Genomic DNA, 24,926 nt, shown 5'->3' on the forward strand with positions numbered 1-24,926 from the left:
TTAGCTGGTGGGGTGAGGGAGGGAAGGTAACAAAATTTAAAAAAATGCAAATATTTATTAAAAAATAAAAGAAAGAAATATTTAGAAAAAAATAAATAAACATCCTTGTAGCGAACACAGCTCATCAATAGAAAGCTCTGTTGGTGGGCAGAAAAGGGGGGGAAATCACTTGTGTGCTGAGTTGTGCGGCCCTGCAGTGAGCCCTTAAAGCTGCAGTGGCCATAAGTGTACAAAAATAGTCTGGTCACTAGGGGGGTTTAAGACCGTGGTCCTTAAAGAGGGAGTGTCACCATAAAAATCTAATTTCAACACCAACTGGTCTGAGTGTATTAAGTGATAAAGATGGTAATACTGCATTTAAAACTTTCAAAACTGTTTCTGCTGTTATGATTTGGACTTATCACATACTTAAGGAGCACGACAGTGCTTATCTGAAACATGATCCCCTGCTCACTTGTGTTTACAAGCAAGGCTGAGGTGACTCAGCGATTGGAGGAGAAAAGAAAAAAGCAAAGGGCAGAAATGACATCAGGATTTAGCCTAAACTGTGGGCAAAAGACATGGCCCCCACCAGGAATAGAATTCTCTTCATTTGCTATATAAAATTCACTGAAATCAAAACGTGGACAGTACAATAAATGTGTTATGTAAGTAGATCAAGTATTTATCTACTTATATATGTGTTTTTTTTCCCTGGCATAGTATGGCTACTCCTACTGCTTTAAGTGGTTAGAGTAAAATTTCTATACACTAGTCTAGCTACAAGGTCTTGAAGAAGGTAATGAAATCATGAAAGCTATATAGTAGAGGAATAACCACTTGGAGGCGTCTCTAGTTTGTTACCTCGGTTTAATGTACCCATTGATGAAAAAGTTTCCCTGTTGCTTAAAATCCATATTTCCTCTTATCTTGATGCTGGTTGATGCTGAAGCATTAAGAGTGAGCTGGACTGGTAGGCCAGAAATAACCGGGAAAACTATTGCGTCTGCTGCCAGACTAACTCTTCTGTTGTACTGGACTTCCTGGCCCTGAAATACAAAACACAAATACACAGGCTTCAATATTGGCTATAATTACTTCCAGCTTCCCTAATGCTTTAATGTGAAAAATATTTCACAGGTTTGGCTAGTTAAATCTCACCATTAAGGAGGAAATGAAGTTAAAATTAAATTTCTTATTTTTTTATATTTTTTTATATATATTTTAGTCATTGTTTACCTATTTTTGTATAATTATCTTTATTAAAGACATAGCATATTAATAATATACAAACTGTTCATAACATATGCCATATCACATTTTTACATATTTGAGAACCATGCTCTGAACATTCTGAAAATTTGTCCTAACACAAACTACCAGAATAATGTTATTCAATGAACACAGATATGAAGGTATACAAAAGAGATTTCTGCCCCAATAACAAACTCCCGACTGTTTATACAATTCAAAGATGGCCAGAAATCTCCGCACACAACTAGTTTATCATATCCCTAGGCTTAAAGTCCTATCTGTCTCCTTAAATTAAATAACGGATCCATATCAGTTTTTTGTCTACTAGCTTCCATCACTGTATATCTATATTATCTTAAGTTTTATGACCTTGAATCGAAGATGGAAATCTGTATATTAAGTTGTAAGTAGGTTCAGAAGCAAGAATAACGAAACAAAAAAAAGGAAAAATAAAGACAAAAACCAGAACTAAACTAAATAGCACCCCAAATACACACCTACATCCCTGTTAGCCCCACTTCCCACCATTCCTCGGCCCCTCTCTCCTAGCTAATTCACCTCAGTATCAAATCTCTAATTTGCCCAGATATACCCCAATTTTGTCTTTCAAGTACCATGTAGTGTTCTCGAAGAAACTCATCAGACGAATAATCTGATCTCTATTGTACATTTTTTCTATAAAAGATTGCCAAGTTTTAAAAAATGTTCCCACCGTTTCAGATTTCTGCCTTTCCAAATTCAAACATTCTAGCTGTAAAAGATGTCTCAATAGGTGTTTTAGATCACTAATTGTGGGTGAGGAATTATCTAGCCATCTTTTGATCACTGCCAACAATACCATATGTTCAAACTTACTTATGGACGGTATACTTTCATTTCCCAGTTTTCCCAAACTGTGAAATAGGCAACACACTAGATCCATTTGTCTGTCATGACCCGTTATGGAATCAGAAAAGGATTGTAACGCTCTTACCTGTCAGCAGCTCCAGAAACAGAGCTTTGCAGAAAAATTCTTCCAGCGGCAACCCCGGCTCCCCTGCGGTCATTGCTAAGCCTGCATGTTCTTCCAATCTCCTCAGCCGGATGTGTGCGACTCAGAGAAGCTTTTATGCTCTGAGACGGCCTCTTAAGCTGGCCACTAACGGTCCAATTTCTAGTGAAAAATCGTTCGAGCAATCAGAAATTCTGATCGGACGAAAAATCGTTCACTACACCATCAACTAACCAATCATTTCTTCCTATCTATCACGACCACCAAGAAAATCCAAATTTTCGTTCGACGAAAATTCATTCGGGCGACATTTTTTCCACTCGTTCATAATCGATTGTGTCCACCAATGGAGATTATTTACAACCAATCCGATCAGAATTTCTGATCGCTCGAACGATTTTTCGCTAGAAATTGGACCGTTAGTGGCCAGCTTTAGAGATTAGTGTCAACTGGCACGCTATCAGCTGACAATTTCTGGCTAATGAGATTCTATTGGTCAGCTGCTCTCTATTAGCTGTTGTGATTGGCTGGTTTTTCTGAGGGCTGGCCTTTGATCTTGTATTTAAGCCCTTGGGTTGCAGTCCGTCATTGCCCGTGATAGCAATCAGTACACTGGTGCTGGGCACTGTCACTCTGTGATATTATTGTATGTTATTAGTCTAGTTGCTCTGATAGATATATATGCAGTGTTTGCGATATATATCTGTTACGGCCAGAACCCGAAGTGTGGCCACTTCTAGTTCTGGCCGGCCACTTCGGGTTCTGGCCGGCCAATGCGCGAAGTGGCCGCAGCGCAGCGGCCAATGTTAGAAATGGAATGTTTCCTTTTATTATGAATGTAGTTTTCCGGCCGTCTCTGGCCAAAATGTAGCAAAACAGTTTGTTCATTAAATGAAGTGAAGCTGGCGGCAATGTAGAAGGATGAAGCCGCCCGGCTTCTGCTCCGCCTCCTCTCCTCCGCCCCTGCCTCTCTCTCTTCTCCCCGATACTGGCAGCGGGGGGACATGCGTGTCCCCCCCAGAGTCGTTCGTCGCGGCAGGCAATCCTGTCGTTCGTCCCTGCAGAGCGGGTGCTGGCAGAAGCAATGTCTGCAGCCTCCCCGCTCTGCTTTCCTGGCGCCACGAACGACTCTCGGGGACACGCGTGTCCCCGCCGGCTGCCCGAAGAAGAGAGAGAGAGAGAGAGAGAAGAGGCAGGGGCGGAGGAGAGGAGGCGGAGCCGCCAGCTTTATTTCATTCAATGAACGAACTGTTTTGCTACATTTTGGCCAGAGACGGCCGGAAAACTATATTAATATTAAAAGGAAACATTCCATTTCTAACATTGGCCGCTGCGCTGCGGCCACTTCGCGCATTGGCCGGCCAGAACCCGAAGTGGCCGGCCAGAACTAGAAGTGGCCACACTTCGGGTTCTGGCCGTAACATATCTATCCTTTAGACTAGTGTTATTTTCCTGATTTACTGTGTATGACTTTTGCTACTCCTTGACCTCGAATCTGTGTCAGCCTATTGTACCTCAGCCATCTGACCACCGGTGTATGACCTTAGCCTGTTAAACGACCTAGCCTCTTTGTCTCAGCACATTGTACTGCAGCTATCTGATATCTCTTGTATGATCCTAGCTTACGTTTTGACTACGACTAATCTGATCCTCTGTGCATACCTCCAAACGTGATAAGGATAATACCTCTGCCCAAAATTTTTGAATCGAAGTGCATGTCCACAACATATGGTTTAGGTTGGGAGTATGATCTTGACATTTTGAACACTCCACCATATCTTTACCATCTGTGTGTTTATAAGGCCCAGTAATGGAGATATATGACCTATGAACAGATTTCAGAAACATCTCTCTCCAGTCTTCACCTAATATCGCTTGTCTGACTTTTGTTTGTTTACCTATTTTAAAATCTTTCCTCTCGCCAATTAATGTTTTAGAAATGTATCACAGACAGAAACATCTTTAGCACTGGCAGGTAATCTCTGCGGAATGTTCTTTGTTCTTTTACTGAGCGTTCTAAATACAGTAGAAAAGATCTTGCGGGGGGGGGGGGGGGGTCATGCATAATAAACAGCCCAGGCTGTTTCAGTTAGAGGGTTGGGCTACATACCAATATACAGCAATATATACTGTAGCTATACACAGTGTATGCTGCTGAAACTAGGAATTTACTGTAAAAGTGGGTACATATGCATATCCACAAGTGGAAAGCTGCAATTTTAACCATTTGATATTAATGGCTGTTAATGAATCAAGCCCATTGAGTCCCAGTTCCTGCTGGTTGTGCTTTATTATAATGTAACTGGATACCCCATATATTTAAAGGCCAACCTTCAGGTGAAACTGCTATTGTCAGCTTTCCCATTACATTTGGCAAAGGAACACCATTTACTCCTCCAAGAGCAGGTAATGGCAAAGCTGAACTGCACACACCTTGCTGCTAACCTCTACAGTACTGTACTATGCAGTCTATCTAGCCAAATGAATTATACATACATTTCAAATAAGTATAAAGTGTTTAATTATCTTGGCAGATGTGCAACAAATGCTCTTCCTGGAGGACATAATTTCTGGAATCTGTCATTTAATCTCCTAGTGAAATATACTAGTATTTTGTGATGTGTTTATGTGACACACTGACATGCAACGAATGTCATATAAAGCATGACAATGGTTTTACCTTAAGAAGCTTTACGGCAAGACCAGCCAGGCTCAAAGAGTGCTGCTTTATCATGTTTCTTACTCCCTCACAGTCAAGGAAGAGGAGCTCATTCCCGAAGATCTTCACACCGAGACCACATGACAGCTCTTTCTTCTTCTTCTTCATTCCTTGAGTAAACTGAGAAATAATATAAAGAATATGACTGTCAAGCTTCTTTTACACTGCAAATCGCAATTCCCTTTCTGATTTACGATTCTGATTTCCAATTTTCACTGGATGCTAGCAACACAAGAAGGAAAACGCAGTAAAACGCAGCCTGCAGGACTTTTTTTTAATCACATCAAAATCGCAATCCCTCAGGCCTCGTTCACATCTAAAATCGCAATTGCAAACGCAAGCGTTTCGCGATTTTGTGCATGTTTTTTTTCTCCACCTGGCGCTCTACTGTGTGCTGTGTTTTTGGTGAAATCGCTTTTCTAAGCGCTTTTCCAGAGTGGTTTTGAGGTTCACTCCCTGACACAAGTCAGGAACTGAACTCATTGACCCAGAAAATAATAAATACTATTATTTATTCTAAAACGCAATGGCCGCATAAAGCGGTTTTGTGAGGGTTTAGCGCTCTTCCTATACCTTCCATTATATGAAAATCACCCAAAAATGGTCCAGGCACCGCTTTTCTGAAAGCACAGCGCACAAACCGCTCTAATATGAACCTTCTCATAGAGTTTCATTGCACAAGCGTTTTGTGGGCGATTTTAAAAATCGCCTGCGCTTGAAAAAAGGCTGAAAACGCCCCTAGTGTGAACAAGCCCTCACTGTAAACTGTCCCGAGTGAAAAACAAATCATCTTTTGTAAGTACTGAATGTTTTGAAAGTACAGTACTGAAGACTACTGAACTACTGAAGTAAAATGTATCAGTATACAAAATGGAACATGTTTCTGCTCTGTCAATGGCAGCTAAAGATCCTTTCTGCACTAAATGATCTTCAGGCAATGACATTATTATGTTTTAGAACAGGCATGGGCAAACTTGGCCCTCCAGCTGTTAAGGGACTACAAGTCCCACAATGCATTGCAGGAGTCTGACAGCCACAGTCATGACTCATAAAGGCAAATGCATTGTAAAACTTGTAGTTCTGTAACAGCTGAAGAGCCGAGCTTGCCCATGCCTGTTTTAGGACAATGAACATCACTCGCTGGCCTTCACAATCTAGCTGCCAACACATTCTAAAGTCATTTTGGGCAATCTTACACAATCACTGAGAAAACATGCAAACTCTCTGCTGGATTTTCAGTGATCCAAGTCAAGAGTTCTAACCACCATCTGATTGGTTCTACTACTAGCAATTTAATAGTATCCTACCAGTATTTTGGAGGATGTAGGAGTAAACCAGAGTGATCAGTAATACAGCCACTGAGAAAACATGGAAACTCAGTCCTGGGATTTAAACTTGGGTCTGTATTGATGTAAAATAAGAGTGCTAACCACTTAGCCATGGTGTCACCATTTCATTCACTGCTACTACTGTAAAGATGGAATAGAGACCCTGGCCCTCATCCAATTATTTTCTGTCCTGAAACTTCCCCAGGAAATAATTTTTCATCTTATCTTAAAAATAATTTTTTACGTTGTTAGCAGGTGAAAAGTATTAAAAAGCAGGTAAAAAAAAGTAATATCAAACTTTTTTTAATTATATTTTATTGGTAAGATTTAAAATAATGTCCTTGGAGAAAACTCAGGAGAAAAGTTAATAGGGTATGGGCCCCTGTATTTTATTTTGTGTGAATATTATGGGTCTTTATAGATGTATATATATAATTTTACTCAGAACAATACAATGTGGACATCTGACATGAGTTGCAAGGAAAATCTATCTTTCTTTCGGAAGGTGAAATATAGAAACATCATGATTCTGATGCATACAGAGACTCTTTGTGTCCATCTGTACAAAACTCCAGATGTTTATTTGCAAATTTGCAGCTGCATCAACCACAGTGACATTTCCTGGAATTGTGGTATTTGATCTACAGGTTTACCCTTGTAGGATCGTCTTTTTTTCTACTAAGCATGGGTTAAAAGTTACGTTTATTTTGGATAAGGACATAAGAGTCCATTACCTTCTCTTGTAGTTCATTCAGTTTATTGTATTTTCCGCTGGGGCAGCTGTGCTTGGACTTGATTGCCTTCTGCTGATCAGAATTTCTGTCAAGCTGTTCCCCAGGGTTGTACTCTTTAGATGTTGTCTTCCTACTGTTCGATGGTGTGGCCGTCTCCAGAGGAGGCTCAGCACTGTCCTGTTTGTCTTCTGCATCTCTAACTTCAAGAATTTCATTTAATGTAGATGAATGATGACCTAAGATTGACTTGAGAAGGTCTTCTGCATTTTCTAAACGTATGCCGAGCTAAGATATCGTAACAAAGAATAATTATGTAGCCTATTTGCTAATTTGAAACACATTTATTTACAAGACAATTGTAATAATGATATTGTAAATATGACATTGTAATTGATATTCTGATTTTGAAATGGGCAGGTAAGTCCCCGGGTTACATACGTTCATACTTACAAACAACCCTTCGATACAAACGGCACTACAGTTGCAATGATAGCACTTTTACATTGAAGGTGAAGAAGAATGAGAGCTTTTCAGAGCTGTGGAGGAAATTTTTGGAGGTGAAGAAACGCCACATGGGGGTATAATGGAGGCACAAGAGGACAGAGGTGGACACTGGAGACATGGGAAAGCAGAGTGGAGGCACAGGGGGACCAAGGAGGACACTGGAGACACAGGACGGTACAGTGGAGGCCCAGAGGGGCCGAGAGGGTTATGGGAGACACAGGATGGTAAAGTAGAGGCCAAGGGAGACTGAAGGGGACACTGGAGGCATTGGGCTCAATTCACTAAACTTATCTCCTGTCTTTAATAACGCTTCTAGAGTTGTTACCATGGTGATAAGGCATGTAGTATTCAGGAAACATTTTACCTCAGGCAAGCCTAAAGTTAACTCTTCTGTCTTTAAATTAACTCTCCAATCCTTAAAATAACTCCAGAGTTAAAGACAAGCTGTTAATTAGCTGCATGTGAAATTAACTACAGAGGAGGTAAATTAACTACAGAGGAGGTAAATTAACTACAGGAGAGGTAACTTAAGGAATGAAGAGGTAAGATAACTCTCTCACGTGTGGAGGTAAGTTTTCTCTTGCCTTATTATCTCCAGCATGATCTTAGTGAATTGAGGCCACTGGGTGGCAGAGTGGAGGCACAGGGAGACCGAGAGGGACAGTGGAGGCACAGGGGGTACAGTGTTCAGATTTACATAAAAGATTAAACATAGGAACAAATCTATAGTCCCTATCTCATTCATTAACCAGGGGCTACCAGTATATCATTACTTAGGTTCAAATATCTACAATTTTTAATATTTATAAAATACCCTGTGAATTTAGTGTATGTTGAATGCAGCCTTAGATGCAGGTGAGAATTTGAATATTTTTGGGATGATCACTGATATCATCAAGTATTCTTCCAGCACACAAAACCAGGCTGTCAATCCTGCTTCTATTAAATGTTCCTAAGAGATGGGCAAATTCTGTGGTGGTGCTCTTTAGTATAAATCTGCTATTACTTGTATGTAGACTGACAGCATATTGCGTGAATGCTAACACAGCAAAGTCCCTATTATCCGGAACTCAGGCATCCAGAAGTCTCAACTAACTGGCATGCCTGAGGTGGACAAATGGGACAGTACTTTTGCCATTTGCAGAGTTTTGGGCGTAGCAGAAGCAACTTACCAATCCTCCAGGCGCATGCACACATATCCTCCAGGCAAGCACACATATTGTGCATCATGTAATCCCTGCCTGTGTCAGATAATAATAATAATTCCTTTTTTTGTATAGCGCTTTTCTCCTGTCGGACTCAAAGCGCTTGTGAGGTAGCCACTAGAGCGCACTCAGTAGGCAGCAGCAGTGTTATGGAGTCTTGCCCAAGAACTCCTCACTGAATAGATGCTGGCTTACTGAACAGGTAGAGCCAAGATTTAAACCCAGGTCTCCTGTGTCAGAGGCGGAGCCCTTAACCATATGATGCGGAAAGTCGTGGTGGATATAGCAGCTAATACGCATGCCCAGTAGTCAGCACGCATGGAGAATACAGCAGTTAGTACGCATGCCCAACAATAGGTGGCCGAGTGACGCGGATTACGCATCGCGGCGGAAGGGACATGCGCAACTACAGGCGGAAATATTGGATATAAAAGACGTCGGTCGCTCCTGTGACGTCAGCCTCTGATGAGTCCCAAGGGACGAAACGCGTAAGGCGGAGCAGGGAGCAGGACAAACATCGCCCGGACTAAAGCAAGGTTGAAATAGATGTGCCATTGCGGAGAGCGGGACGCCATGACCGTGTGAAGGGGTACATCACTGGGCCAGGAGCCTGATATGCTTAGAACCATCTGTGGATTATGTGAGTGTGCATTCAGCGCAGGGAAATGAACCTTTTAAAAAAGATTTTATGCTATGTTTTGTATATGTTTTTATTGAGGAAATCCGGATTAAACAGTTTTGAAATTTGAATACATCAGATCGTTGTGGATTGTTACATGCGCTAGAGGCTTTCTCAACCAGGGTTCCCTGGAACCCCAGGGTTCCTTGAGCACTCTGCAGGGGTTCCTTGGCATTTTCCCCTATTGTGGGGGAAGTATAATAAAGCACACTATAATAGGTGGTACTGTAACAAGAAGCACTAAATTGGGGGGTCAGGAGACAGTATAATGCGTGGCAGTGTAATAGGAGATAGTGAAATTAGCAGCCTAACCTATTTAAAGACCACGCCTCCTGAAAAATAAATGTAGGGGTTCCTCGAGACCAAAAAATTGTTTGCAGGGGTTCCTTGAGATCCAAAAGTTATTTACAGGGTTCCTCCAAGGTAAAAAGGTTGAGAAAGGCTGCGCTAGACCCACCTGGCTTTGAGGTGGTGTATATCTGGTGAGCCTGTATTTTATCTGGAGATTGGTGGCAAGCGTGCACTAGAAGTGGAGCACAAACGAGCACTCATTTGGCACTTTTGGGGTGTTTGATATAGATATTGAGAATTCGGCAGTAATGCACTATGTGGAGCTGTGTTTTATTTTTCAGGTTGTAAGGATATAAGAAGAGGAGAGCTGTCATACAAATTGATATATTTCAGGACTGTGGACTCTTTGATAGCGAACACTCTAGATTCACAAAGGTTGTAGATTGATTACAGTGGGCGCAGTTTGCATATTATATATATGTAACTGATTCTTATTTGCCTAAAATCTGTCAAATCTATTCCAGAATGGTGCAAAACTTTATTAAAGCACACCTGAAGTGAGAGAGATTTGGAGGCTGCCATATTTATTTCCTTTTAAACAAGGTTGCCTGGCACTTCCACTGAAGTTTCTGGCATCAGTAGTGTCTGAATCACACACTTTAAACAAGCATGAGGCTAATCCAGTCAAACTTCAGTAAGAAACATCTGATCTGCATGCTTGCTCAGGGTCTATGGCTAATAGTACTAGAGGCAGAGGATCAGCAGGACTCCCGGGCAATGTGCATTGTTTAAAGGGAAATAACATGGCATCCTCTATACGCTTCTCACTTCAGTTGTCCTTCAGGCTGTCCAAGATTATTGTCACCAGAAAACAAAGGTACAGGGAATCCATTGTAAACCTTGTGTAAAATAAAGGAACACATTAAACTGCAGAGGATTCCAAAATGTTTCCTGACTCTGCACTGTAATTGGTGCATGCTTTAGAGGTCTCTTCACAAAATCACAGATGTAGCTAGTCACTTTCCTTTGTGATGTAGTAATGACTGGCCCTCTCACTGCAGTAATAACTCACCTCCAGTGCATTCACTGCTCTTCCCAGTGTGTGTATGGTAAGGTTAGCCATTACTGAACGTGGAATAAAGGATGATGGTGTGAATACCAAAGAAGCTTCCATGTTGGCACCCAAAGAGTCTGCAAAGTGACAAATATTAAGGCTTAATTAGGCAGTGTGTACTTTACATCACAACAATAACACAAAGTAACATTTGTTAAGCACTTATTTCCAAATAACTCAAAGCGCAGAGATACGTCCAATATCCATACATAGTCGTGGGGTGGAATGTGTTACAAAAGAAAAAGTAATGTGTTTGTAAATGCCAAGCAAAACAGCTAGCACTTCAGTTTGGATTTAAATGTCTCCAGGGATGGAGCTGAATTGATTTGATGAGGTATGGAGTTTCAAAGGGTAGGGACAACATGCAAGAAGGCTTTTTGAGGTGGACTCTGGAGGTGACCAAGTTATTAGATCCTGTTGATCTGAGGTTGTGGGAGGTGTGATGTATTTGCAACAAATCCTTCAGGTCCTGAATTATGTAGAGATTTGAATGTTAGTGAGTAATTTTGAAGAGCATTCTCCATTTTATAGGTATCCAGGAGAGTGAACAGAAGATTGGCATATTGTACTAACTGCAGGGGGCATACATTTATATTTGGAAGACCTGTAAAGAAGGCATTGAAATTGTCCAGCCTTTATGTGATGAAGGAACTAGGGTTGGAAAATCCGCAGGAGGTTTGGGAATTTTTATGGTCCAAATACTGCCTTTTAATTTTTTTTAAATCCTTTAACTCAGTTTGATGTATATGGTCCAAGAAATGCAAAATCATCACCAGCTGTAGTTACAATTTTATTTGAAAAGAAAGTAAGGATTTATTATAGTAAGCAGTTATTTTAAATATTATCAGGAAATATCCGGAATATGATTCCATCTGAATCCGATGATCAACTGCTTATCTTAAAACTGTAGAGGAGGAGGCCCAAAGAGAATGACAAGGAATAATATGAAAATGTAAAGTGCCTTACCTCTAAAAAGGACAAAGCTTGAGTGAGGTAATTAAAATGTATTACAATTCAGGCACTAATCAGTTTATGCATTTCATGAATTTCAGTCTGCTTCTTCAGATCAATAACAACAGTGCAGAATATGTGAACAAGGCGCAGGCGCCGTATTCCTAGCATAGTATTTTCAGGGATCAGCTCTGCAGTAGGAAACTAGGAAGCAATTTTGTCTAGAATTCTTCTACTTGCGTAACTTGCCTGTGCGTAACTTTTTGGTTAACAAATTGGTTCACTTAGCATTTTTTGTGTGTCTATTATACCTAATAAAACTGACTGAAGGAATGCAATACCTGAGTGAAGTGTAGCATCGGAGTAGGTGGAGTATTTCCATGACTCCCCCTCAAAGTCCTTTGTTAAGATGTCATCGGGAAGAGCATCAGCTATGTCTTGTTTCAGAGGATCATCAGATTCTAAGAGTTGTGACAAGTGACTCCATACAAACGATCCCACTGGTATAGAAAACAAACACTGGTTAACAGGTTGAACTGAAACTTTTCTTGGTGTCAGCACTCTATGCACTTTCAGAAAACTCAGGTTGCGACAATTAAGGTTGTTTGTAAAATGTTCAAAAAATGCAAATCATAATGGGGCTTCTGCCAACACACATTTTCTGGCTATTTCATTTCCATCTTGTAGGTATGTCATGTGTGAATAAATCAATTTACTAATGAAGTCCTTAAATGTCCTTTTGTGTTTTAGAGGCCAAAGGAAACATGACAAGCTGCCAAAGCTTCTATTTAACAGGCACTTCCCTCTTTTTTTTTCTTTCAAAATGAATTTACCTTTCAGAAACGGATTACTAAATTGGTACACATTACCTCAGAAGTGCTCAATATGCTTTATGTGATGACCCCAGTTCTAGTCAATAAATGAATTTTCTAACTTTTCAGACTGACTTTTTTGATCTTCCGGTACCTCAAAAATGTGTTTTCCAGCAGCATTATAAAAATGACAACAATTTTGAATGCAAGAACAAAGTGTTTATATTCAGTAAATTAGGACCATTTTTTGTGTAATGAATGCCTCAGAGCCGGATTAAGGCTAAATGGGGCCCTAAGCAAAGTAACTGATTTGGGCCCCCCCATCATGTCGTAATAGAATCAGAAGATGCAGCTGCACCGCAACATGCCGCACACACCGGGGCAGCCGAGCTACTGGTTGCTATGGGCAACAGTCCGCTTTCCTCTGTGGGTGCACAATGCAGGGAATAGCAGCGGCAAAATGCAGAGTGAGAGATGAATGACTGGGACATTTGCACTCAATGGCTGGGGCACACCTGTGAAGAGGGCACCAGATATCACAGCAGCAGCACTTTCCCCCTGCATCTCCAGCCTGGCAATAGCAGAAAGCTCTGGACATCGCCAAACCGGAAGCCATTCCCCAGACAGAATTACATAACCACCCCCACCACTGAACAACCGATTTCCTTCCAAACTAGACAGCCACCATGCAGCCTCCATCCCAGTGAATACGATAGTCCAGCAGAGAAGGCAGGAGCAGCGGGGGAGAATGACAGCACCAGATGACTCACGTTCACCTATTGCGATCCAAGCAATAGAGGTCCTGTCATCCGGAACCCATCTGTCTGCTCTAGAGTGCTGCTGCTCTGTTACTACTTCCTACTTCCTGTCTGATCTGAGAATCAGGAAGTTCAGAGTGAGCGGCTGCACTGTAGAAGAGACAGATGGGTTTCAGATGACGGGATCTCTATCGCTTGGATCATGGATAGGTGAGTGAGCGTTTGCCATCTGCTGCTATAATTCTTGCTGCAGCTGTGGTTCTCTGTAGGAAGGGAGGGAGGAGTGGGCAACGGCAGAGCGCACAGTAGCAGGAGGGGGACCTAGGAGGAGAGCCTGGCTCTGAAGACAATCAGCAGCGCACGTCATCATTTGACAAGACAAGACAAATAACATTTATATCGCGCTTTTCTCCTGGCAGACTCAAAGCGCCAGAGCTGCAGCCACTAGGACGCGCCCTATAGGCAGTAGCAGTGTTAGAGAGACTTGCCTAAGGTCTCCTACTGAATAGGTGCTGGCTTACTGAACAGGCAGAGCCAAGATTCGAACCCTGGTCTCCTGTGTCAGAGGCAGAGCCCTTAAAGGGACTCCACGCAGTGCCTGAGGGTATGCCTTTAAGCATACCCACAACTAATTAGTTACATCCTCACACCTACCAGCATGATGTTTGTAATTATATCCCACTGGGTTCCTTATATTTCATTGCATTGTGCTGAATCGAGCTGCCGACTTTGGAGAAAAGTCGTCCTGTGTAATACAATGTAATTATTGAAAGATGCATATCATTTTGAAGCTCTCTTTCTCCTCTTTTCAATGAGAAACTGCCACCCTACGCCTTTTAGTTTTCGCTATTTTCGCGATCAAAATTGCCGTGGCCGCGATTTCGATCGCAAAAATAGCGAAAACTAAAAGGCAGCGGTTTATATATCATTGGAAAGAGGAGAAATAGAGCTTTAAAATTATATGCATCTTTCCATAGTTACTGCACTGCTCAGAGTCCCTTTAACCATTATACCATCCAGCCACCGCTGACAGGATGGCGAGGGCTGGTTTATGTGCTGATGGGGCCCCTTTGACTCTGAATGGGGCCCCAAGCAACTGCTTTTGTTGCCTGGTCGGTAATCCATCCCTGAATGCCTGGCCTTGTGCAATCATGTACAGGATCAAATGTATTATTTGGCTATACTAGGAGCAGGTTTATTGCTCCAGGATAGCTTCAGCTTTGTTAACACAGTGCTGACAGCCCCACATCCAACTCTTTATGCACCAAAAACAACTGAAAAAAGAAAAAAGCAGAAGAAAAAGCCATAAGCTTCAACTCATCACAGGCGATTTGATTAAAAAAAAAAAACACATGTTGGGAAAATACCCCATTTGGTATTTTACTTTTTTGGGGTTTTTTTGCTAATTCATCACTATTTTCACAGGTGCGGAAAAAGTTTGGTAATTTACCGTAATACTGTGCTTCAATTCACAAAAACCTGTTTGGTAACAACAGAGCAGTGTGGAGTGTCTCTGTGTTGTTACCAGCTGTTCTGTGCAGTGAAGGCATTACAATAGTAAGAGGCATCCCCGACATCCCTTTACAATGTACGTTTGTTATACTGCCTCTGCTCACTCTGAATCTGTCCATTAGTCTTTCTTAACATTTTATTTAATTGACACTGCTTAGATGAACTTCCAGGAGACATTACGCATGCCATGCTTAGGTGATTTCCCCACTAGTTCCTCCGCATCTTCAAACTAGAAGCTAAGGAGTTAAACGGCCACAGGGGAAGACTCTTTTGTTTCAATCTCTCTGCTCGCTGCCTGAGGGGTAGAAAAGCTGGACACTCCCAAGAAGTCTTCGCAACCTATCAATGTCAGATCAACGGGACTTGCAGGAGGCAGGGGCTGTTTCTATTGTCTTCTGCTCCTGTCAGTCATAGCTTATCCCTCTCTGCTTGTGTGAGTAACGGCTCCTACTGTTTCCGACCAAGAAGAGCTGCCGGCAATTATTGAGTCAGTTACTTGGCTTTACCACATGCTGTAATCTTGATAAATTGACATTTACTGACATGTGTTGAGGTATTTACCACACAAGTCAGTAATTTATCTCACTGCTCGGTAATTTCAGCTTTCCATGCTGTAACAGCCTTTATGAATTGACACTATCCGAAATGCTCCGAAAAATCAGCTGTTTTCAGCATTACCGAATGCGGTAATGTGGTAATGCTTGATGAATTGAGACCATAGTCTCCATCTTCTCCTCTAACTAGGTTGTTCCTGAAATCCTTCTGTTATGAAGGTCCATACTATTTCCCTGTCGAGTATTGAGATGACAGGGCCTATTTATTAAGCGGTCTTAAAGGGAACCTGAAGTGAGAAGTATATGGAGACATCAATATTTATTTCCTTTTAAACAATATCAGATGCCTGGCAGGCGTACGTTAAAAAAGGGCGCCGGGAAAAAAGGGCGCAGGGTTTTAAACGATAATCATGAATAACGTTTAAAAAAAAATTGTGCTATATTTCGTTTAAAAATAATGTTTTATAAAGTTATAAATCATTAAATAATGTGTATGAAATCGGCAATTTTAAAAACATTAATCTTCCCTGTTTAAAAAGTGAAATTTATAATAACGTTTTATAAAACATTAATAAGAATTTTACTAAAGCTATACCTAACCCTACTCTCACACAGAACCCTCCCTGTACCTATCCCTAACCCCTAGACCCCCCTGTTGGTGCCTAAACCTAAGACCCCCCTGTTGGTGCCTAAACCTAAGACCCCCCTGTTGGTGCCTAAACCTAAGACCCCCCTGGTGGTGCCTAAACCTAAGACCCCCCTGTTGGTGCCTAAACCTAAGACCCCCCTGGTGGTGCCTGAACCTAAGACCCCCCTGTTGGTGCATAAACCTAAGACCCCCCTGGTGGTGCCTAAACCTAAGGCCCCCTGGTGGTGCCTAAACCTAAGACCCCCCTGGTGGTGCCTAAACCTAAGACCCCCCTGGTGGTGCCTAAACCTAAGACCCTCCTTGTGATGCCTAAACCTAAGACCCCCCAGTGATAAGCATTAATAACGTTTTAAAAAAAATATGGTGCGGTTTTTGGTTTAAAAATGTTTTTTTTTTAAAAATTGTACAGTTTTTCGTTTAAAAGTAATATTTTAAAAAATATTGTACTGTTTTTCGTTTAAAAATAATGTTTAAAAAATTATAAATCATTAAATAATGGGTAATCATGAGAAGCAGTTATAAAACATTAAAAGTCTCCGAGCGCCACTTTTAAAACATTATTTTTCTCCGGCGCCCTTTTTTCCTGTTGGGCGCCCATTAAACGATATTTATTATGGGAGTGAATGGCGGCGCCCTTTTTGTCCACCTGCCTCATGCGCACAAAATTTCCTGCTTCCGCCTGGCAGGCCTGCTAATCATTGTGCCATCAGTCGCATCGGAATCACACACCTGAAACAAGCATACAGCTAGTCTAGTCAGATTTTTGTCAAAAACATCTGATCTGCTAGATTGTTCAGGGTCTATGGCTAAAAGTATTAGAGGCAGAGGATAAGCAGGGCAGTAGCATTCTTTAAAACTACATAAATATGTTAGCCTCTATATCCTTCTCACTTCAGTTTCCCTTTAAATGCTGTTCTCCAATTTGCAACCCCTTCCCCCACCCCCCACCCCCTCCGGCCGCACATTTATGGTCAATTTTCAACCAATTTATAAAAAAAAAGAGAGAATTCAGCTGTGATTGGTGATATCCAACAAAAAATGCAATCTATTCTAATGCATTAGAATAGCTTTTCTTCATATCTACTATTAATAATAAAGTTAATAAAGCAGGGATAATGCATAATGATAATGCAGTGGTATTCAGTAGGAAGAAGATCTTAGGTGAGGTGCTTTCTCCCATTGACTTGTATTAACATTGCTGACTGCAGGATGACACAGTCAGTCAGTACTTTTTACTGCTTTATAAATAGCTGCAACCACCATCAAACATCAGCTGCAGCAGAAACGTGCGAAAAATGAAAAGCAGTGATACAACCCACCATGTCCTATTTATCACCACTTTAAAAATCAAAAGGGCCATCATACAGAAAAAAGCAAATTCTTATTCAGGAAAATGTTTTAGAGCAAGTTAGTTAATTTATAGATTCCAAAAATGCAGAAAAATTTTGTTTAGCAGTCACAAGTTTTTTTTGTTTTATTGCTATTTTGCACGCAAACAAAAAGGACAGTTTTGCAGTTAATAACATGTATTTGTACAAAGTCATACACGGTATATTTATGTATAGTGTGTGTATATATTTTTTTTAAATAATCGCTTTATGTTACTTGCAATAGTTTTTAGCTTTTTCCTAAATATACACAGGAATACAAAAATAATTCATTTTACAACCATAGTTAAAGAAATTCATATGTGTGTGTATGTGTGTGTATGTGTGTGTGTGTGTGTGTGGGGGGGGGGGGGTTAAATTAAAATAAATAAACAGTTAAAAGAGTTTATTAGTTGAATTCATGCAACACTAAAATGTGAAAGCTGTTCTTGTACAGGAGTGGTTTGTATTACATAAAGTACAATAACGTAAGCCCTGGATCACAAAAGAAAAACAAAATTGATTTTTGGATGGTATATACTGTAGGTTAGAACTAGGGATGGACAATGATGAGATATAAATAATTCCAAGTTGATGCAGGATAATGCAAACTCTGTATGCAAATGTAGACAGCTTGAAAATGGATTGATCGAATCCTGCCAAGGTGGCATTTGATCAATTTTCAGGCTGTACAAACTTTACTGGCATGCATTGTGAGAACAGCGCAACTTGTGTTACTTAGGTAACACACATGTTTCTAGTGTACCTCATGTAAATGCAAGTAGCACAGCATGTGGTACACTAGCAGAATACATGTTATGGCATTGGACATTATGTAACTGGTGTAAGTACCAAAAAATTGCTGTGCAGTTCCTGTGTGTACAATGCTCATGACTGCAGTCACACATCAACTCATTCGCTAACCCTTCAGCAACCCCACAATGTTCTGATTGTTACCCAGAGTAGGGTTGCAAGCCTTTGGCTCCTGATAGCAGTTTATAAAAAAAAAATTCAGTCCAGGATTGTGGAGTCACTTATGTCCTCGAGTGTGTTCCATTGTTCTTCAATCTCAGTAGATCAATACCCATATTGAATTATACAAGTCGATGAAGAATCGCACACCACCATGGAGGTGCTGGACCAGTTATGCAATACAAAAGAATCAAGAAGGTCTGCACACTCAATGAACCAAGTTCCAGGTTTTATTCAAAAATCGTGACAGTTTTATTCCATACATCAACGATTTGTTTTGGGGCCCCCTTTGTCAAGGCAACAAAAACAGAAGAATGATGATCATTCTGTTTTTGTTTCCTTGACAAAGGGGCCCCCAGGGGGCCCAAAACGAATCGTTGGTGTATGGAATGGAACTGTGTCACGATTTTTGAATAAAACCTGGAACTTGGTTCATTGAGTGTGCAGACCTTCTGGATTCTTTCATATTGAATTATACACATCACTGAGTAAGGTGAATAATCACCAAATGTAAGCCTTTCTTAGCCAATTAAAATGCACGAGACACATATATTTCTCTATCTACCATGAAATTACATTTTAATAGTTCGTGCTCTGCAGTATTGGCAGTGGTAGGGCAATAACTTTGCAGTCCTTTATTATATGTCAAAATAAATGTGAGGGAGACATATTTTTAGATCTATACTCAAGCCAGAAATGGTTTTCTAGTTACACTCATAATTAGGATATTTAAAAGTAGTGAATCATATGATCGTTACAAAACTCTCCTCTGTATGAAATATTTGTTCAGGAATTTAAGTAAATTGAAAAAGAAAATAATTAAGTGGTTCTATGTGTAATGAAGGTTGATATACATTGATCATCAATACCTCCTAGTGAAAGGGATATAGCGGGACAAGAAGAAAAACTGCAGTATTACATAACAGCATTCCACTCAATGCACTGAAAATTGAAAGCACAAAACAAAACGTTCCAAAACTGCATTTTTAACGTCTAGAGTGAAACACTATGGAGAAGTAGACTTGGCAAAAGTTTGCACCAAACGTTCCCTAAAGCATCCAGACTTTTCTCTGTGTGTTCTTCCCACCTGCAGGGCCAGATTTCTGGAAAGGCCCCGAAAGGTCCCGGCCTTGGGCACCTGCAGCCTAAGGGGGTACCTAGGCATGAAAGAGGGGTTATTACATATGAGGAGGCTGAAAATGGAAAGCAACTCATGAGAAGCGGAAACTGATGCCCAAGGGAGCTGTTCATAAAAGAGAGGTGCTACAGTACATGGATGATACACATGAAAGAGAGGGCTGCACATGGAATGGAGGGGGCTGCTGCACATAAAAGGGGGGCCCCAACATACTATGGGTTTAAAATGTATAAGTACGGTCTTGCCCACCTGAGCCTTTCTGCTTTTTACAGCTTCTGGGGCTAACTTACAAAGTCAGAGCGGAGCAACAGTGTAAGAATTGCCTACAGCAAACAATCCAGTTCCACCTGTCATAAAATTTATAATAGGTTGTATGGGGCAATTGCTCCCCTATTTCTTTATTCCTCTTTGCATATATCAGCCTCAGATGTTTACATTTTATTATGAATACACCTTGTTGCTAACTTTGAGGCATTATGCTGAAGCATCTCATGTTAGCTGGTGGGTATGGTGATTACTACGCTGCCAGAGAAGCCAAATTCTCAAGCCCACACCCTACTGCCATTCTGCAATATAAAGCCAGTCTTCCCCACAGTCGGAGCATACGTAGGTTCCCAGCGGCGTTTAGCTGGGTGCAGGGAGAAGCCGAGAGAAGGATCAGCTTGCTCAGCAAAGCATATATTCCCCTACTGATAACCTAGCTTGGAAAACAAAAAAAACAAAATCGAGAGCCCCCAATAGTGTATTATTGATGATGGTGGATAAGTGTGGGTTGCCAAAGTTCAGGCAACCACTATATGCACATGGGGGGATATTAGACCTGTCCTCACTCAAGTTAAGAAGTCGCTCTCCGTAGAAGGAAACAAGGGTGTGCACACCCATCCACCAGGTGGATCACAATAGCGTACAGAATAACAGAGGCACCAACAGGATAAAATATCATAAATTGAAAACATTATAAGATGGGGGTAAGGGTGGACTTACCGCCCCAGGAAAAACACAACGATTCTAAATGATGAAAAGTTTTAATTCTTACTCCAAAAAAATATGCACTGTGTTTCACAGGTCTCAAGCCCGCTTCCTCAGGCAAAAATATAACAGGAGTAACTTAGAAGTGTGTGTATAAAGCACAGCGCCTCTGATAACCTAGCTTGTCCTCTGGTGACATTTATTTGGGGTCTGGCTATTGCTAACTAACTAACTAACCTCAGCGGGCGTCAATTGATCTGTTAATAAATTGCATTAATCTGCATACTAAATTTGCATAATCCTGTATGAACACAGAACAATTTGCATCTCATTGACCATCCTTAATTGTCAATACCTCCAGAGCCTGTTAGGCAATTTGCAGGGCTGGTTCAAGTAACAATTGGGCCCTAGGGCAAAATTAGCCTGGGGGCCCCCCAACAGACACCCCCCGACCAAAAAGCGTCATTAGAGGCCCTTTGTTGCAGCTAAATTTCCCTCCTGGGCCCCTGAGCTGGCTGCTGACCCTCCCCCAATCACCTCCCAACTTAACAGACTCTGCAGAGTCCCTGGGGAGCAACAGTTAAGATGGGGGAGGGACAACTTAGGGGCCCCTACAGGCTCTGGGGCCCTGGGGCAATTGCCCATTTTTTCCTATGGTAGCTCCGGCCCTGGCCATTTGACAAGAAGTGATGCAGGAGAATTCATAGTACAAAGAGCCTGTCATAACATCTACACCAAGGTTTTTACCAATGGAATAAAAACTGATTTGTCTGTAGGCATTCTCAAATCAAATAAGGCTACTGGCTACAAGCTAGATTTAGCTCATAAATATTAAGTACGCAGGCATCATAACTTCCATGCTGAAAGAACATAGCTCATGAATGCACCAACAAAACATTGAGCAGGATATCTGATATAGGAAATAAAATGACTTATAACTTTCTGAACATAGTAACAGTAATGTACATGGAGGGTTCAGCACTGGATAGTGAGTGTGGAATTAGATGAGGCATGAGGTAGGACAAATAGAGGTACAAAGTGACCAGGGGAAAGAAGAGCGGAGCAGGTTGAAGCCAAGCGGAGATCTGTGAACCATGCACCACAGTGCTGCTGAGGGGTGGGTGGTGCCCCACCCAACCCACACAAGGAAGAAGTGCTTCTCAGGCTTGAGTCAGGAGGAAATCCTGAACTACACATCATGCTGCTGTTGAGGCACCACCCATCCCACAGAATGATGCAGCGTTCTTGAACAGTTAGTTGGAGAGCCAGGAGAGCCAGGAGCACAGCATGGTGGCTGGATACTGTCAGAAAGTTGACTCACATACCACCAGGGAGTTCCTGATGATCATGGGTCAAGTGGGATTCTGTCTGTCACCCTCTAGTTATCACTTCACCTCCTGTCTGTTAACATTATTTGCTCAATGTTGCTTCATCATTTGCTTTTACATTATATGTCAATAAGTGTCACCGCTTTTTTGTCTCTTCTCATCATCTGCTGTCAATACTTGTCACCTGATTGCTGTTGGTTGTCTTAAAGAGTAAAAAAAAAAGAGAAAATCCTTGTTAGGATTCTCCATTTTAACTGTGTCTATCCTGAAGCCAATCCTGATGTCATTTCCTCCCTTACTGTCCTCTGTCTGATTGTGTATGCATTGCCTGCCCTCCTCCCAGTCTTCAGGCACTCTCACCCAGCTCTGCAATAGAAAGTGCATTGTCTCAGCATGAGAAATTTTGGCCAATCATAGAGGAACAGAGGTGTGGGAGGGGAAAACAGGGGGAAAGGGGCTTCAGCCAATCAGGCTGCATTAGTTAAGTCTGAGATGAAAGTAAAGAAGCAATAAAAGACAACCCAGCATGCCCTTCAACTTCCTTTGTGCGGCAATGTACCAAATAAGAGTCAGGTAAACTGGGGAATGATTATTTATCAACAAGAAAATAAATAGTGATTTTTAACTTTTGGATTGCCTGGTTAGCATCCTTATTACTTGTTTACCAGATACAAATAAAGAATTGATTTTTTTATTTTATGGCAGACAGTTACACTTTAATCCTCTGTCAGTACTTGTCATCCCCTCTCCTTTCATCTTCCTCTGTCAATATTCATCACATGGTCACCATAACTTTTCATTAATCCTGTTACTATCAGTCACCTGCTCATACTCTTCTCATCAATCCTCTGTCAGTGTCCATCACCCCCTCACTGCTGTTCTCATCATCCACTGTCAGTACTTCTCACCCACTCACTGTCTTTTCTCATTATTCCTCTGTCAGTATTTGTCCCCCACTCGCTGTTGCTTTTAATTTATCCCGTTAGTATTTGTCACCCGCTCTCTGTTGCTTCTCAACAATCCTTTTTCAGTACCTGCCAAACCCTCTCTGTCACTTATTATCAATCCACTGTCTGCCCTGCCCTACTACTTTTTCATGCCACCCAGCTGGAAAAAAAATTGTTGGGGAGAACACTTGTGGTCTCACAGGGTGATCTGGCACAATCCCTTTTTAGCCTGAATGTATGTGTGCTAAATGTGCACATGTGCATGTACATGTGTATCAAAAATGTAAAAAAAAAAACCGTTTAGTTCTAGTATTGGCTAGTAAGGTGAGGCCAGTAAGCAAGGATGGTGGTATGCTTCCTAAGCTATACCAGCTTACATGGTTCTTAAAATGGACCTAAACTCAGAACTTCCTCTCTGTTCTAAAAGATAAGCATACGTTGACAATTGTTGCAGTGCCACATAGGGTCCCCTTCTTCAGAACAGTACTGTTCTGAAAAAGGGGAACATGGGTGGTCCCCAAATGTATGGTGTTTTACACATGCTTTGAATAATAAATTTACACTTTTGCTCTTGAGAAGCCTGGTGTACTAACTGCTCTATAGACTGTATTGCCCTACCGGTAAACAGGTAAAAGGAGTAATTTGTGAATTCCTACCTGTTTACCCCAAAAGGTTAAACCACAAGGTCAGCCATAAAAGCAAATTCTATAGACCCACTGCTCTGTGTTTATTATGCAGTCTACAACCTGACCCTGCATTGCAAGCATTCCAATATAATCATTAATGTTTCTTCTGTAAAATCTTATTTCAGTCAGCCTGGCTCTATTTGGTACATAGCTGAGGAGAAGGAATCTTGTTATCTCCCCTCCCACATTCCTGCTACTCATTGATTGGCTGAGGGCAGTTCAGTGTGACACGAGGATGAGAAGTGAAATACACCTCTCTGCTGCTGAAATACAATGTACGCTGTGCTCACATGTGTTTACAAAGCAAGCTAGATATGACAGTGCAGCTTTTAGAAGAAAACAAAAAAAGAGTAAGGGTGTAACATCTGCAAATATAACGGCAGCGGACACGCAAGGTATATCCGCAGCCGCCTTTGTTCCCTGTCCTCAGGCTTTATCCGTTCCGCCGGCGTCTAGCACACCGGGAACGGTGCTGTCTCTTGCTCACAGGGTCGCTGTCTCGTGCGGGCGCGCACGGAGACAGAACCTTTATGCTGGAGGAAGGCGCGTCAGCTGACATGCCGGTCAGCTGATGTCAGAGGTGACTCACGCCGCTCGGATTGGCTGATTGGTGAGGGGCGTGGCTGTGGGCTCTCCTCTGCTTCTTAAGCCTTCACTGATCATTCGCAACTCGTCTGCTGTTGCGAATACACTCGTGTTAGCGCTCAGACCTTAGACTAGTATCTGGTGTGCTTTGATCTGGGAGGAAACCAGGGATTTCACACAAGACTAGGACTATTGTTATATTGTATTACTGATTACCTGTGTATGATTCTGGCTAGACTCGGACCTTGCTAATGCTTATCGATTCTGTACTTCCGCCTATCTGACCTTTGTTGCTAAACCTCTGCCTGATAACTCACTATTCTTCTGCCTCACGTTTCTGTACTGTATTCGCCTCTCAGTTGCCAAACCTTGCCTGTCTGACCTCTCGACTCACCAGTGGGCCCTTGCCACGGGTGAGGTGCTCTTTTGACTAAATATCCAGCAGCTCCTCTGGTGAGGTTTACTTTAAGTTATACAGCTCCTGTGAATGATAGTACTTTACCAGCTCCACTGGTGAGGTCTATTATTTATCTACTGTTGCACCAAACACTTTACACCTCTGTTTCTTAGCCTTCTATACTTGTATTATTGGTGATACTGCAGATCACCACATAATTGAGTATAGAGTCTGTATTATTGGTGATTCTACAAATCACACAATAATCAGACGTCTGTGTGCTACACCAATCGTTACAAAGGGAGGATATGACATCAGGATTGGCTTCAGTCAGAGGAAGTAAAGATGGAAAATACCTGAAACTGTTTTCTCTTTATCTACTATATAAAATTCACTGATAGGGAAGAGTAAAAGAGTAAATAGAAGCTATGTTTACATGCATCCTGCAATGTGCAGAAGATTTTGATTTGTACATCATTGGATATTTGAAAACAGCTTTATTT

At 41.5% G+C, this 24,926-nt stretch overlaps 1 protein-coding gene across 5 annotated transcripts in view; it reads right to left on the reverse strand.

Moving 5' to 3' along the window:
* Positions 1 to 24,926, reverse strand: part of LOC137524618 (uncharacterized) — a 571,079-nt gene that overhangs the window by 358,547 nt on the left and 187,606 nt on the right. For all 5 annotated transcript variants that reach the window (XR_011022737.1, XR_011022738.1, XM_068244694.1 and 2 more), the window contains exons 14-18: positions 12,091 to 12,249; positions 10,757 to 10,875; positions 7,006 to 7,290; positions 4,905 to 5,063; positions 844 to 1,028 (exon numbers count right to left, since the gene is read on the reverse strand). Coding sequence is in view for 3 of the 5 variants with exons in the window: in XM_068244694.1 (XP_068100795.1) it covers positions 844 to 1,028; positions 4,905 to 5,063; positions 7,006 to 7,290; positions 10,757 to 10,875; positions 12,091 to 12,249 (907 nt within the window). In the remaining 2 variants the exon portion in view is untranslated. The remainder of the gene's footprint in view (positions 1 to 843; positions 1,029 to 4,904; positions 5,064 to 7,005; positions 7,291 to 10,756; positions 10,876 to 12,090; positions 12,250 to 24,926) is intronic.

The sequence above is a fragment of the Hyperolius riggenbachi genome, chromosome 7 (assembly GCF_040937935.1).
Source record: "Hyperolius riggenbachi isolate aHypRig1 chromosome 7, aHypRig1.pri, whole genome shotgun sequence".
Classification (NCBI taxonomy): Eukaryota; Metazoa; Chordata; class Amphibia; order Anura; family Hyperoliidae; genus Hyperolius; species Hyperolius riggenbachi.